A 15,200-nucleotide genomic window follows, 5' to 3' on the forward strand; every position below is an offset into this window, starting at 1 on the left:
AATGGATGAGACTCGGGTCTGTGGTCAATGTGCGCACTCTGTTACAGTGCGTGAGAAGCCATAGCAGCCGTCCCGCCATGCACAGCTCGCTGTCGCAAAGCGAACTTGACTGCACTCCGCCACCCAAAATGCCCAGCACTCTGCTGGAGCTTCATCTCTGGTTCACATCTCCAACCTTCCTCTCCCTTCAAACGTTCACCGCTCACCTTATATTGTAACGACACAAGGTCACTCCGAAGCCAGGCAACATCGTCTGCATTCCAAAACTGACCAAAAGCCTGCCAATTGGCTCGTAGCATCGTGTCCTATAACAAATCTTTCAGCCGGTCCATTTCACTTTAATGTAGGAGTGTAGCTGTCATGGTAATCATACATGGTAGCCTCAACAAAAGCTATCCTTGAAGTTCTGTTGACACTCCATCGCTGTGCCGAGGTGCCACTGATGCATTCAGCTCTCTGTCCCAGTGTCCTTTCACACAGTAACCACAATACTTATTTAATTCCAGTTGCCTTTTACAAAGAACACCTTAGCATTTACAGTCATATAGGATTCCTACTAATCCATAACGATATCCATGCAGCATAACCATACACAACCAACACCAAGGTGGGCACCACTTTGGGACAGTGCCATTTCTACTTCAAAGACTTCATCAGTTGGACAAAATGCTTTTTCTCTTAAGAAGAGTGTTGTTCATGGGAGATCAAGGTTAAATTGACACTGGAGTGGTGGAGCAACAATTTGGCACAACTGGCAAGGGGATAAATGAGCAGGAAAGGAAAAGAGAGAGGAGGGGAAGAAACACTGATTGGGTTAATTGGGTAATAAACATCATTGGCAGGATGGGAGGATGACACGACGTGGCGGTGCACCACTTGCTTGAAGCCCTGGAGGGAAGGGTGAGACAGAACAGCTTCTATAAGGTGGTTCCATAGATGGTGGAAGCGAGGAATAAAGGAGTTGAAGTGTGCAGTCAGCCAGAATTTTGGATGTTTCACTTGGAGCAGGCTACTGGAATAATGTGTGCATCCCAAAGATGCTGGCGAGAGATGGAGGACTGAGAGAACAGAGGGAGCAATGATGGACAAGAGGCGGTAAGAAACAAGGCCACCACCGATCTGCCTGCAATATGAAAGCAACAGCGCTTGTGCTTCGGCCTCATTGCAGAAGAATCTTATAATGCTGAGAGCTTTAGATAAAACCGAATCCAAGAGAGACAGTTGTGATGCTGGAGCACCAGCCCATAGCAATGAGCACTGCTCCATTGAGATACAAACAAAGGCTTTGTAGACTATTAATATAAAACCTTTGTCTGTAAGTTGGGGCCGCATCCCCAATCCACCAAAGGACACCGTGAATCCAAGGGTGGTGAAACCACAAATAAAAACCAACTCGCAAAGAGAACAAGAAGCAAGAGCAGCAAACAAAGGCAGAACAAGGAGGAACAAACATTTTAATCACAGAAGGAAGAAGCTGTATTTGCAACTAGCTGACAATGCAGGTCACTTGTGAGCAATTCATAGATCAGGGATTTTCAAAGGCAACAGCTTCGGCATTACACATGTGAAGATAGATAACTTGTGCAAAAACATCCTACAACATTTCATGAACCATCTTTCAAGAAAGTAAGAAACTATCACCAAAGGCAGTGAAAAGTCACACTTACAACATCCAAAGGTTCAAGTTAAAGGAAGGGTAATGCATTGGGGGAATGTCAACATGTTGATCCGAGTGGAAATGATTTTTATTCACATTTAACATGTGAACATTGGCATCAGATGTTGAAGCACACTCGATGAAACGGAAGACCAAGAAGGAACTCGACGAAGTAAAGAGCAAAGATGGAGTCAACAGGAGGAACCTGGATAGGATTCGGGTTTCAGCCGCTGCTCCACAACCCTCATACCCATCCGGCACAGCCACTTTACAGAAAACGTTCTGCAAGAACTCACTTCTCCTTTGAGAGATAGATAACGAAAGAGATGAAAGAGAAGAAGAAGCAAGAATTAGAATAAACAAGTTTATAAAATAACATAAAATGTCACAGCCCCCATTGTTTTAGTAATTTTGCTGTACGGAATTAAAGGGCGAGCCAATATTTCTGTCCAACTAAAATGGCCACCGGTCTACCAATCGGCAATCTTTGATCAGATCGCAAGATAAAGTGAGGGTCACGTGTTTGCCATCATGTCCTGTGATTGTGCCACGTTTGAACAAAATCGGACCATGCATGTCAGAGAAATGGTTGGGGACACATTGAAGTAAGAAAATGGCCACCAGTCGGCCATCTTGGATATGATCTCGAAAGAAAATGACGTGCATGTGTACGCCGTCATGTGTCGTCTGAGTGCCAAGTGCGAATAAAATCGGTCTGCACGTGTCCGAGATATGGTTGCGGATCACGCACGCACGGACACGAAAATCGAGACCAAATCCATAAGCCCAACGGGGGCTAATAAAGAGAATTATGAAAATAAAAAAATACATTGGAAAGAAATGTGAAAGATGTCGGGAAGAACCCAAACAGGCAGATTTCAGCAGTTACTCCCCAGGCTCAAACACAGCAACACGTACAAGCTATCAGAGGCCCGTTGGTTATGCTCACCAATTCAGCCCCACTTGGTACCTTCAAAGGAAATTCTTCAAATCCCGTTTTGACATTGGCAATTAAAAAAATGTATATTTATGGGATGTAGGCGACACCGGTTGAAGTCAGGATGCAGTCAGTACCCATTCTAAGTTGCACTGAAAGATTGTGATGGGCCTTCTCCTTAAATTGCTGGAGTCCCCGTGATGTTGATTTGCCATGATCGTATTTGGAAAAGTATTCAAGGATTTTGTTCTCTCCCACGATTTCTGACTCGATGTGGAAGAGCTACTGAGCTTTTATCTCATCTGTTGAGTGTTTGAATGCTTTACCATGTTCTGTACATGCAGGCTGTCCTGTGTTGCACCTTCTCAGATTCATGGGTGGTTACCTGATTCTTAGTTATGCCAGGTGTTGTACTTCGTTACGTTTCCATGTTGTCCAGCTTGTCGTGACCAGCCTTTTGTGAAATGTCAGCTTTGTATAAATATTGTATAAATACCCGTATGTGGCATTCAAGTTGATCCGTGGAATAATATAATTTTTTTTTTTACTTTGCAGATGGCAGTTACAGCAGCCAGGTTCTTTGTCTGATTCTGGTAAGACTCAAACTGTTTGTGTGTGTGTGTGTGTGTGTGTGTGTGTGTGTGTGTGTGTGTGTGTGTGTGTGTGTGTGTGTGTAACCACTTTAATGTAGCAACTCCAAGAATCTTAAGCACAGTTTGACAACTTATAACCATAGGATGACTTTGTACCTTGAATGTGCATTATGTCCAGTAGGATCATAAATTGCTAATGTATCGTCCACATCTCAAAATTTATTGCACAATATTATTACCCGTTTTTTCGACCAATTTCAAATAAATTTCATTCAGTTTACGAGCCTGCTCCTTCATTTAAACGTGAAAATGAATGCTCCTGAATATCATCATTCAATTTGCAAAAAGGTTTATTCAGTTTCATTCGTTGGGAATTTGTTTGACTTTTAACCTCATTCAAGCTGAAAAATATGTCCATTCCATTCCAGAAAGTTCATTCAACTTCACCACAATCAGTATAAAGAGGTTGATTCGGAATCCCGGTTCATCAATGGGTGTACGTTTGTCACATTTTTGCATCTGATTCTCTGGCAGGTGTTTTCAAATTAAAATTCTTATTTGCCGATAATAACGTATGCCTGTTCCGAGGATAGTTCATTTCTAGACTCGTTCTTCATAAAGGTCTCTCTTTCTCTTTCTCTTTCTCTTTCTTTACAGGAGTGTCTAACATAGATAGGGAGAGTCTAATTGAAGCTTTTGAAAACAACGTTGAATATCTAGTTTAGTTCATTTCAGTTATAATAATTCAGCAGAAGCTGGAAAGTGAAAATATATGACAATTTACAAATGCATTATACATTCAACATTTCATATCAACATAAAACATTTGATCAAACAATCACCAAAAAAAAAAACCCCAAAAATAACATAAAAAAACTGGAATGTACAAAAAGTTTGCCCACATAAAATGGTCTCCTATTATAAATCAAATGAAAGGGAGGTGAATACATTTTCAAGATAAATTCGCACTTCAGAAGTAGGTTAACTCTTGACCATTCGTTCATATCGATTCCGAGGAATAAGATCAAATTAATACAATAAACAAGAAGAAAGCAAGTTAAAATTAATCGATAAATAGTATACAAAATTCATGTCGGTAAAAAGTATCGGAACAAATAATTCCACTGGGCCACCTAACATTAAACCTATTCGCCATAATCGATCCTATTACCCCCTTCTTCATTGAGACACTTCACAAGAAATGGGATTGTGCTATCTTGCTATCTTGATATCTTGCTGTTCGGTACTCGTCGATTTTGTACTTGCGAGTACCACGAAGCTGCATTGCCTGAGTGGCATCGTTTTTCAGGAACTAGTGGCTATACCTCTGAGATCAGACACACAAGAGGGTGCAAACTTGGAACATGGGTTTGTTAGTCTTTTCTCAAGCGGTTCAATCCCAGCCACTATGAGGGCATCCGAACAGGAGTCGTGCTGGTTACCGAGAACAATCCTCATTGCTCTTTTTTGGATTTTCTCTAAGTCTCTAGTTTGCCCTTTTGTCAGTCCAGGATTTGAGTGATGGCCGGACGTATGACTTGTAGATGTTGACAAGATCGTGCGGTGGGATCTTGAACTTTTTCAGTCGACTCAGCATATGCACCCTCTTCTTGCTCTTGGTCATCATTTCCTTTACTTGCTTGTCCCATTTTAGATCATCTTTGATCCATACTCCTAGTATTTTGGTTTCCTCTACAGCATCGAGGGTATTGGTTCTAAGGTTGAGGGCAGGTGGTTTCGGCGGTGTACGTTTGAAGCAAATTTGCAGCTGTTTGTATTTCGCTGTATCCAGGTGAAAATGGTTCTCATCAGCCCATTCGCTGAGTGCTTTAACGGCGTTTTGTATTGTAGAGGTAGCTCTCGATGATCTCACCTCTCCGATACTCAGATCGTCGACGTACTTCCATTGCTGCAATTCTGATGAATCCATTGCATCAATGATCATGGCAAGGAATGCCAGAGGACCAATCTTTGTTCCTTGTGGTATTCCATAACTCAAGGATTTACAATAAGATAGCGTCTTGGTATTTCACCTACTGTCGCCTGTTTGTTGGAAAATCCTCTATTCATGGGATAATTTCTCCACTGACTCCTAACTTGAGTTTTGTGACGACAATGGTATGAGTGATGGAGTTGAAAGCTTTGGAGAAGGCTGTACTGATGTCTTTCACCATTGGGTATCGTATCTTCCTGCATCCATCTGGCAATAAATCCCTGTGCACTGGTAGATTCGTGCACTGGGAAGATATGTAAAGCTACTGGTCTCAACTTTTATGAGAACAGCCGGCTTTTCTTTCGGTACCGGAACCACATCAGCATCTTTCCAGACTTGTGGAAGTTTGCCCTCTTTCAACGATTACTTGAATATATCAGTGATGGGAATACTGAGTTCACATGCAAAATCATTGAGAAGTCTGTTTGGAATGTGATCAGGGCCAATAGCTTTCCTTGCATTGTTCTTGCTCAATTCACGGTACATGTCCCACACTTCAACTTGAGGTGGTTTTTCAGCAGGTGGATATGACGGAAGTTCATGAAAAAGGATGGGTGGATGGCTTTGTTATGTCGAAGAAAATTTGTGCTTGATTGCATTCGCTATATGTTCATCATTACCTTCAGGAATGGTTGACACAGTGATTGGAGAAGGTATCCTAAGTCTGTGGGCAAGCATCTGGATTCCACGATGCCACCTCAAAGGATCAGATGTCCTTAGGTCACCCAGTGAGTTCTCATAGAAGTTCACCTGAGCATGAGCATTCTTCTTTGCAGCCAAGTTGTTATAGTATCGCCAGTGAGTTATTGAGACACTTGCAAATGCTTCCTGGCAATGCTTGATGGTATCTTTCACTCCTTCCGTCATCCAGGGTTTATCGGCTATATGTAATTTGGCCGATTTTCATGGAAAAGATTTATCAACAGCCTCTTGGAGTGACTTGTAGAAGGAACCAGACTTCAATTAGGTATCCGTTGCTGCTGGAACCTCATCCCAAGTCTTCGATGTAATCCATTGCCCAAACTCTCAGTTGTTGTGGTATGTCATTGGACGTGAGGTTTTCTTGATAACCCTGTTAACTCTCACCATCCTGTTTTGGGGAATCCACAAAACCGTGTGATGGTCACATCGGAGATGTGATCTCTGGTTTCATCTAATGTGTATGAACAGTCGTAATAATCGAATCCAGTGCAGCATCACCTCTAGTTGGTTTATCTAACACCTGTTTAAGACCATGTATCCTTGACAACAGGTCTACATCTACTTTTGTTAAAGTCACCCAAGATAATGGATCCACAATCTACATACATGGTGGCGAGCACATCAATTGTCGTACTTAAGTGATCAATCAAAGTAGCATGATGTGGGGACCCTGGGTGGGATATACACTACACAGACAACGAGGCTTGATATCAACCTCGGCAGCCTGTGCAGTGTTACTCTTAACCATACACAGGAGGAGCAAGTAACACAATCAATTTCAGTCATAACAGAAGTCAAGGGTAGAGTATAAACTGGCAGGTCTTTTTTCACATACAATGCTACTCCACCACCACGATGGATGTGGCGATGGTTTGAGAAAATATGGGAGCTCGTGATCAAGTGTCAATTGTTCATCCGAAATGTCAGGCATTTGCCAAGTTTCTGTTATAGCAGCAATGTCAATATCACTATCCTTAAGTAGGATACTAATTCATCTGTTATATACACAATCGATCTGGCGTTCATCATACAAACCCTCAGCAAAGAAGGATGAGCAGATTTGTTCATTGGATGTGCACTGACTGGAACCAAGCACCACACTCTGGGTTTACACAGTCTCTCATTGGTACTCCTGTTACCAAGGACAATACCAATCTTTCATTGGAGATGTCTTCCTCCTCATCGACCCCTTCTTGTCTTTTTCCCGCTATACCGAGTCGTCTGATCAATTGCTTCGTTTCCCAATTGGTGTCAATTGTCGGATCATTCACTACTCGCAGCTGGTTTCCCAAGTGCGACAATCTTTTTGAACAATTCACTTGAATTTGTAGGATTTCATCACATTCATCAGGAGTCCAAACAATACCGGTCATCGTTGTCTGTGGAACCTCCCTTTGCATTGTCCGGGTATTCAACTGGCTGATACTCGAGGCATCAAGTGATCCACTGCTATGTCAATTGTGTCTACATATTTGGGCACTGGTCGTCATGAAAAGTTACTGACAGGAGGAGCACGTAACACCAAAGTTGATCAACTGATGCGAGATGACCTACAGTGAATTCTGGATGTCAACCCCTCGCCTGACTCTGAAACAAATGAAAGATGATCTACAAGATGCCCTGCCAGACAAACCAACTGTGTCCCCCAGCAACATTGCTGGAACCCTTGATGGCATGCTGATGATAATTAAACTGGCAGAAGATGTGCCTGATGTCCAGAACTCTCCTCGTGTACTGAGCATGCAATGTCGATTAAGCTTGGTGATTGTTCGAGTATGGAGTTGTTGCCCATGGTATCGACATTGATGAAATGGGCTATAACGTTTGGACGAGGCGTTCCTTTGGGAGAGCTCCTCGCGGTGTCCCGGTGACATGTGTTGTACTTTGGCAACACAGACGGAACTGCGATGTAACATTTGCTGTTTCTGGGAGATTGGGCCCGCACATCACCGCATAGCTTTTGAGACCATTACGAGGGAAAGATTTGAGGATTTTCTTGCAGACACCGTCCGTGATTGTGAGAATATGTTCCCTGCAGATGAGCCATCTTTGTGATCTCCGACGATGCAAGAACCCATGTGTGCACCCAACTTCCACCATGTGTCAATCAGCAGATCCAACTGAAATTGTTACCACCCTACTCCCACACCACACACGAGACACTCGTGCTGATTCGGACAAAAAAACATTCGTTTTTAGCTCACCTGTTCGAAGAACAGAGAGTATAGCGATACCCCGAGTGTGAGCGTCAGCATCAGCGTGAGCGTGAAAATTTTCAAATTTTTGGTGCAAGTTATTTTTTCCTTTCTAATGTTTTTATCTACCACACTATTTTTTATACGCCCGATTATATATATATATATATATATATATATATATATATATATATATATATATATATATATATATATATATATATATATATATATATATATATATATGTCGGGGCGTATTATGAGTCCGTCTGTCTGTGTGTCTGTGTCTGTGTCTGTGTCTGTCCATCCGTCCGTCTTCCTGTCCGCACTCTAACTCCCAAAGTTTTCAACTTTCACGTTTCATATTTGGTACATAGGTACAGACTGTGGAGACGGTGTGTCGCGACATACGTTTGTAATCTAAAGTGGTTGCCATGGCAACCAGGATGCTGTTTTCCATCCGTTCCTCTCCGCACTCTAACTCCCAAAGTTTTCAACTTTCACGTTTCATATTTGGTACATAGGTACAGACTGTGGAGACGGTGTGTCGTGACATATGTTCATCATCTAAAGTGGTTCCCATGGCAACCAGTTTGCTGTTTTCCATGTAGTAGCACAATTCTGTATATACCTTCTTGTTCGGGCGTATATTGTGCTCACTTGCGCTCTTGTTACTGATTGCAATATACAAATACATATATTGTTTTAAAATTGTTTGGATCAGACTTCACTGCAATGCTTTATAAAAAAAATATTAATTATTAGACGAGCATTTTAAAAACGATAAATGTATAAACAGGCGAGCATTGGGTGGCTTTGACACCAACTCTGGTTCTTTTACTGACAGACATCAGTGTGAGAGCCGCCTGGTGTTGGCGCAGTGGTTAGGGCAGCGGCTTGGGATCCAAAAGGTCCTGAGTTCAAGCCCCGTTGGGCCACTGAATTAATACACCAGGGGGTTGACTCAGCCTGTCATCCTTCCGAGGTCGGCGAAGTGAGTACCAGTATACTGGGCTGATGTATACCCCGGTTAAAATAGGTGTACCAGATCCCTGTGTCGTTAGAGGCGACCAGGGTTGCATCAGGAAGGGCATCCGGCGTAAAACATGTGCCAAATCACTATGCGGATCATACGGATGATCCGCTGTGGCGACCCCTAACGGGAGCAGCCGAAAGAAGAAGAAGAAGAAGATCAGTGTGAGAGCCGCCACACCACCTGCAGGACTCTTTAATGACTTATATTAGTCGCGTCCTCACGTCCTCTTCGTCGTCGTGGTAAACTGGACTGCAAGCATAATTGTTTGTATCGTGGAACCACATCCTGATGTAGTTGTGTTACTTTTATGCTTCGCATTGGAACACTCATTTGAAACCTTTGGGTCAATTTGATAGCATTTATGGCAGATTATGTGAAGTGTTTTCACATTTGTGTATTGTCAGCCACACTTCAGGGGCCGCACTTTAGGCCACCAGGGGTCGCCAGTGGTTTAGAGGCTGTGTAGTGAAGAACAGAGGCTTACGCACAAGGATTAATTCTGATACCCGAGAACACGTCAACCAAAATGAATGGTCAATCCTTTGGAGGAAGTTCCATAAAGCCGAATGTTCGAGGTTATCACACTGGAGATGGAGAATCCGTAATCACACCGGAGTTTGTTCGTGTGTCTGTGGTTCATACGAATGATCTGTGGAACGTTTTAGTGAGTGTAATGATTTTTCATCCTTGATTCCAGCAAATGGTGCAATGGAATGCTGGGCCTAATGGCATCAATCTCATTTTGTGTTGTTATACTATTTGATGCAGAATTTGGCCTTAAATGTTGAACCTTTTATAATTCCTTTCCCTTAGGTGTCTCCTTGTGTTCAAATGATGCTGCCGATGTTGGGGTATTGGTGAGCCATGAGGAAATGCATGAGGAAGATCAAGGTACAACAAACTTGACAAAGTGAAAGGGTTCAGGTGGTGTGATGTGGTAGTTAATGGAGGTGTCGAACGAAAGGAGGTGAATGGCCAGCGTAAAGATCAGGTTAATTCAAAGAAACAAATAAATTGTTTAATTCAAGAAATAGCTGATGAGTCAATTTTTCAAAGACCAATGTTGTGGTTCATCATTGAAAATGAGTGGAATTTTAAATAAAAATGTCTTCTGTGTAAATTTCATCTGATTAGAGAAATTCATTAAAACTTCACAGAAGAAACATTCTCGAATGTTGAACAATGAACACACAATGATAGACAATATAATAACTGGTTGTACAGCTGATTCGAAATGATCGACTTAATATACAATGTCAATAGAAAGTCCACACCCCCTTTCAAAATTTTAACCTTTTGTTTCCTTATAATCTGGAATTAAATTTCATTAAAGCAGACTTTTTCGCACCTTTATTTACACATAGTAACCCATAACATCCAAGTGAAAAACAAGTTCGACATATTATAGAAAATTAATTATAAATACAAAACTAGAATATCTTGTTTGGATCAGTGTCCACCCCCCTGATAATATCAATAGTAAATTAGCTCAGGTGTAACCAATCACCTTCAAAACCACACACCAAATTCATTGGCCTCCACCTGAGTTAAATTGTGGTGATTCTGATTATTTCAGAATAAAATCAGCTGTTCCTGTAGGTTTCCTCTGCTGGGTAGTGCATTCACAGCAAAGGCTCAACCATGAGCACCAAGGAGCTTTCAAAAAACCTCCGGGATAAAGTTGTGGAAAGGCACAGATCACGGGATGGGTATAAAAATATTTAAAAGGCCTTGAATATCCTTTGGAGCTCAGTCAAGACAATCATTAAGAAGTGGAAGGTGTATGGTACCATGAAGACCCTGCCTAGATCAGGCGATGTCCCTCCAAACTGCATGACCAAGTAAGAAGGAGACTGATCAGAGAGGCCACCAAGAGGCCAAATGCAACATTGAAAGAGATGCACGCCTTTATGGCAAAGACTGGTCACTGTGTGGATTTTGCAACAATATCCCAAGCACTCAGCAAGTCTGGCCTGTATGGTGGAGTGGTAAGAAGGAAGCCATAAATCAAAAAAGCCCTCCTTGAGTCCTGTTTGAGGTATGCAAAAAACCACTCCGGAGATCCTGAAGCCATGTGGCAAAAGGTTTTGTGATCTGATGAAACCAAGATGGAACTTTTATCATGTACCCAACCAAGGGATACGTATCATGTATCACTTATCCAACCAAGATATTCTAGTTTTGTATTTTTTAGTAATTTTCTATAATTTGTAGAACTTGTTTTTCACTTGGAAGTTGTGGGTTACGATATGTAAATAAAGGTGGAAAAAGTCTGATTTAATGAAATTTAATTCCAGGTTATAAGGAAACAAAAGGTGAACATTTGAAAGGGGGTGTAGACTTTCTATAGGTACTGTACCATGAAGGTTTTCACTCACTGTGTGCACACATTCTATTTTTACATGGTCTGAGGCTTGTGGAGGAGCTGCAAGACAAATCATGCAGACAAATGCATGAGACAACAAATCATGCACACACACGTGAAAGCAGTACTCGGAGGACATCCGAATGGAGTTTGGACTTGACAAATGTGCCAAGTTCACAATCTTACATGGAAAAACAAAAAGAACAAACAACATCTCAAACGATCAAATGACAACAATTCAGGAACAAGAAAACGAAGCATCCTCAAATACTAAGGAATAGAAGAAGGCCCCCGAGGCACAACACAAAACAATGCATAAAATAATCAGCAAAGGGTACCTACGCCGAATAAGGCTAATGCTGAAGTCATCCCTGTCCCCAATAAATAAAACCAAAGCTATAAACCAACTTGCAGTGCCGGTATTACAATACAGCTGCGCAATTATAAACTGGCCACAATTGGAGGTCAACAACCTCAACACTAAAACAAGGAAACTTTGAACAATACAAAAGATATTCTCCATAAGCCAATGTATACCGAGGTTGTACTTACCGAGGTGAAAGGGAGGAGCTGGTTTGACGGAGCTTCACCAAGTGCACAGAACATGTGCCAGACTAGCGGAGTATGTGAAGAGCTCAACAGATTACCGGATGAGATTTGTGTACAAACAAGAAAACAACAGACCAGAAAAGGGATTCTTAATCCATTGAGCACCAAACTTCCAAAAACAGGTGCAAATGATGGATACTACGCAGGAAAACGAAACAGAATCAAATACAGCCCCAATGATTGCAAGCAAAAAACAAAAAGGAAAACTACAAAAATAAATATAGTCTGACAAATGGGAGAATGACAAAAGAGCAGGAAGATTTTAAAAAGAGCTTGACCAGGACAGGGATCAACAAGGAAGGCTCATTGGAATGGCTGAGAAGAGGTCAAATTAGTTGTGATGGAGAATGAGTCATCATCATTGCCCAAGACCAAGGACATTACACAGATGGTTTGAAGAAAATGGTGGGATTGAATCAATCGGACAAATGCAGGTTTTGTGGGGAAGAAACAGAAAGTACCAGTCACCTTGTTTCGGGTTTAAAAAACTCATGTCAGAACAGCTCTACACAGAAAGACATGACATCATCTGTCATCATCAACAACCATATCCAATCCTTGATAATGAACAAATAATGCTCACGTATGACAAGATGATACAGTCAAGTGTGAACATTGCAAACAAAGTATTGCATCCAGACATGGTGCTCAAACACGAAAAGGAAAAAAAGTCATTGTTGATTGAGAACTCAGTTCCCAATGACTAACAGAAATCAGGAAAATGACCGAATACCAGGATCTAAAAAATGAGGTGAAGATGATGTGGAAATTGAAGAAAGTTGGAATTGTACCAGTGATAGTTGGAGCTACAGGAAGGAATGATGAAGGAAACCCTTACTGAGTATTTAAAAATCATTCCGGGGAATATCACTACAAACGAGCTACAGGTGGAGGCTGTCAGAGGTTCAGTGAAGATTCTGAAAAGAACCCTTGGAACGAGGCTATGAGAACGAAACTTCACAGTTTGGTTCATGAATCACGATCCTTCACCAAAAAATAGGACGTGGATATTTGGAGTTTTGGGAGAACTTCCTTCTACCTCCTGAAACCCGCAAATAGAGATAACAACCAATGAGACAACAAATCATGCACACACATGCAGATAAATACATGAGACAACATCGGATGTGACTTCAGACAAACATGGCCACTGAGCTTGGAAAAAGTGGTACAGCTTCCCACGGCACTCTGGGTACTGATGACACCATCTTTATGACATCATTTTAAAAGGGGCAAAATGGACTTCTTCGCCGAAATGTAAACCTTGTAGCCTTTTCTCTTTTTACTCCGCCGAATGGTGAGGCCCGAAACGTGAGCTTCTCTATTACTCAAGGTCGATCAATTACCATATAAGGTATTTTATTGCCTATTTGTTTTGACTATTGCTTAACGTCTGTGGTACAACTCTGTGAGAGTAAGAATCGAACCAGTGATCTCCCAGGCTCGGAGGAGATGCTCTTGCCATTCATTAGTCAACTGAGTTTGTTTCTCACCAGAAATGGGTAATATAGGATTTAATATTGTTGACGTGCAAGATGGTTTCTCTTTATTTTCTTTGTAAACATGGTAGGATATTCAACCATGCCCTCCTCTCATCTCCAGTACTTATATAATAAATAGTTACCACCTAAGTTGATGTCCTTTTTCATTTCCCCCTCCAAGAAGTGCCCAAAGGCTATACCTGGGCAGGAGGTTAGAAGTGTTTTTAGAGCATGCCCCTCAACATGCTCCCAGAGTGGCTTTTTGGATGCTGAGTATTTGTAAGACCCGTCGGCCTCTTTGTAACACCCTGTTGCCAACAGGCATTGTAAATGGGCTGAACGTTTTACATTTGCATTGTGATTTGTACTTACATGGGTGTTACCATAAACGCTGCACCTCCCACACTCACAATCCCATGACCCCTCAATCCACAAACCCAAAATTGTTAGAAGTGCAGTCTACATTTTTGTCACTCATGTGATCTTGTGGATGATCTCATGTAAATCAAAAAATATGTATTTATTGGTTGTTGTATTTCCCTTCTGCAGTTCTGTACAAAATTAACCCTCTCTACATAAGTGGGAGCGATGAAGATATTGCGATCCAAGGTAACACACCTCTCAGCTTCATTACCTTCTTCTTCCATATTTTTCCACAATTTTTTCTTCATCCTCCCCTCTCCCTTTATGAAGGCTCTGATGTATTTGTGAAACAGTTAGTTACTTTCTGTTGATGACAACATATATTACACCATTATCCTTATGGATGGTTATAAGATAATGGTGCTGGTAGCAAGTGAAATAATTAAGATGGTGGAACAGTAAATGAAACGTGTTAACAATGCAGGACTTTTGAAATGACACAATACATCGCAGAATACTATGTGCACATGTGCATAAACACCGAGCCACAGTGGCATTGTGGCACACTAAAATGTGTTGTGTGTGCAAGATAAGGATTGGGAGGTAAAATGGCTTACAAAGCTTCTAAAATAAGTCGAAAACACTTGGTGGAAAAAGTACGTATCTTAGACAAAGGGCTGTACCTCTACACAACGAAAGGGTTAAGAATGGGTGGCTGTTATTTGGGTTGGATGTCTTGGTTGTACTCCAATGAGTTGCAGACAAATGCCTTGCTTACTGTGAGTAACTTTGATTTTCCAAGGAAACACTTGGATCGACGGAAGATGCACAGTCTGGGGTTGGCTTTGGAAGCCAGATTCATGTCTTTGGTGGGTTTTTTTTTCTCGCAATCATTCCGAAGTGACAGGGTGAGATTGTGCAATTTCCAGGATGGAAGGACTTGTTCCATTTATCGTACTCGAGTTCTAATCATTTTGCAGATCAACAGAGAGAGGCACAGCTGCCTGCCGAGCAGAAGGACAGGGTACTATACAACACAATGTAGAGTCATCTCCAAAAAGGAAGAGAGGGTTTTCCAGAACAACAGAGAGGTCATTAATATAGAAGAGGAACAAGACTGGGCCGAAAACACTATCGTGGGTTTCTCCATGCCTCCACTGGGAGAGTGGAAGAGAGGGTTCCTTTGATGCAGCAGGTTGACTGGATGGAAGTCAGAAATCCTGGAATGAAGGTAGTCTTGTACACCACAGGTAGAGAGTTTGGCAATCA

At 41.7% G+C, this 15,200-nt stretch overlaps 1 protein-coding gene across 3 annotated transcripts in view; it reads left to right on the top strand.

The window, feature by feature from the left end:
• LOC147019372 (uncharacterized) overlaps nucleotides 1-15,200 on the top strand; it is a 102,175-nt gene that overhangs the window by 26,258 nt on the left and 60,717 nt on the right. For all 3 annotated transcript variants that reach the window (XM_085899835.1, XM_085899837.1, XM_085899838.1), the window contains 3 exons: nucleotides 3,150-3,187; nucleotides 9,927-10,004; nucleotides 14,118-14,177. In XM_085899835.1, coding sequence (XP_085755961.1) covers nucleotides 3,150-3,187; nucleotides 9,927-10,004; nucleotides 14,118-14,177 — 176 coding nt within the window. The remainder of the gene's footprint in view (nucleotides 1-3,149; nucleotides 3,188-9,926; nucleotides 10,005-14,117; nucleotides 14,178-15,200) is intronic.

The sequence above is a fragment of the Eptatretus burgeri genome, chromosome 10, assembly GCF_056783735.1.
Source record: "Eptatretus burgeri isolate ZD-2024b chromosome 10, Ebu_testis_v1, whole genome shotgun sequence".
NCBI lineage: Eukaryota > Metazoa > Chordata > Myxini > Myxiniformes > Myxinidae > Eptatretus > Eptatretus burgeri.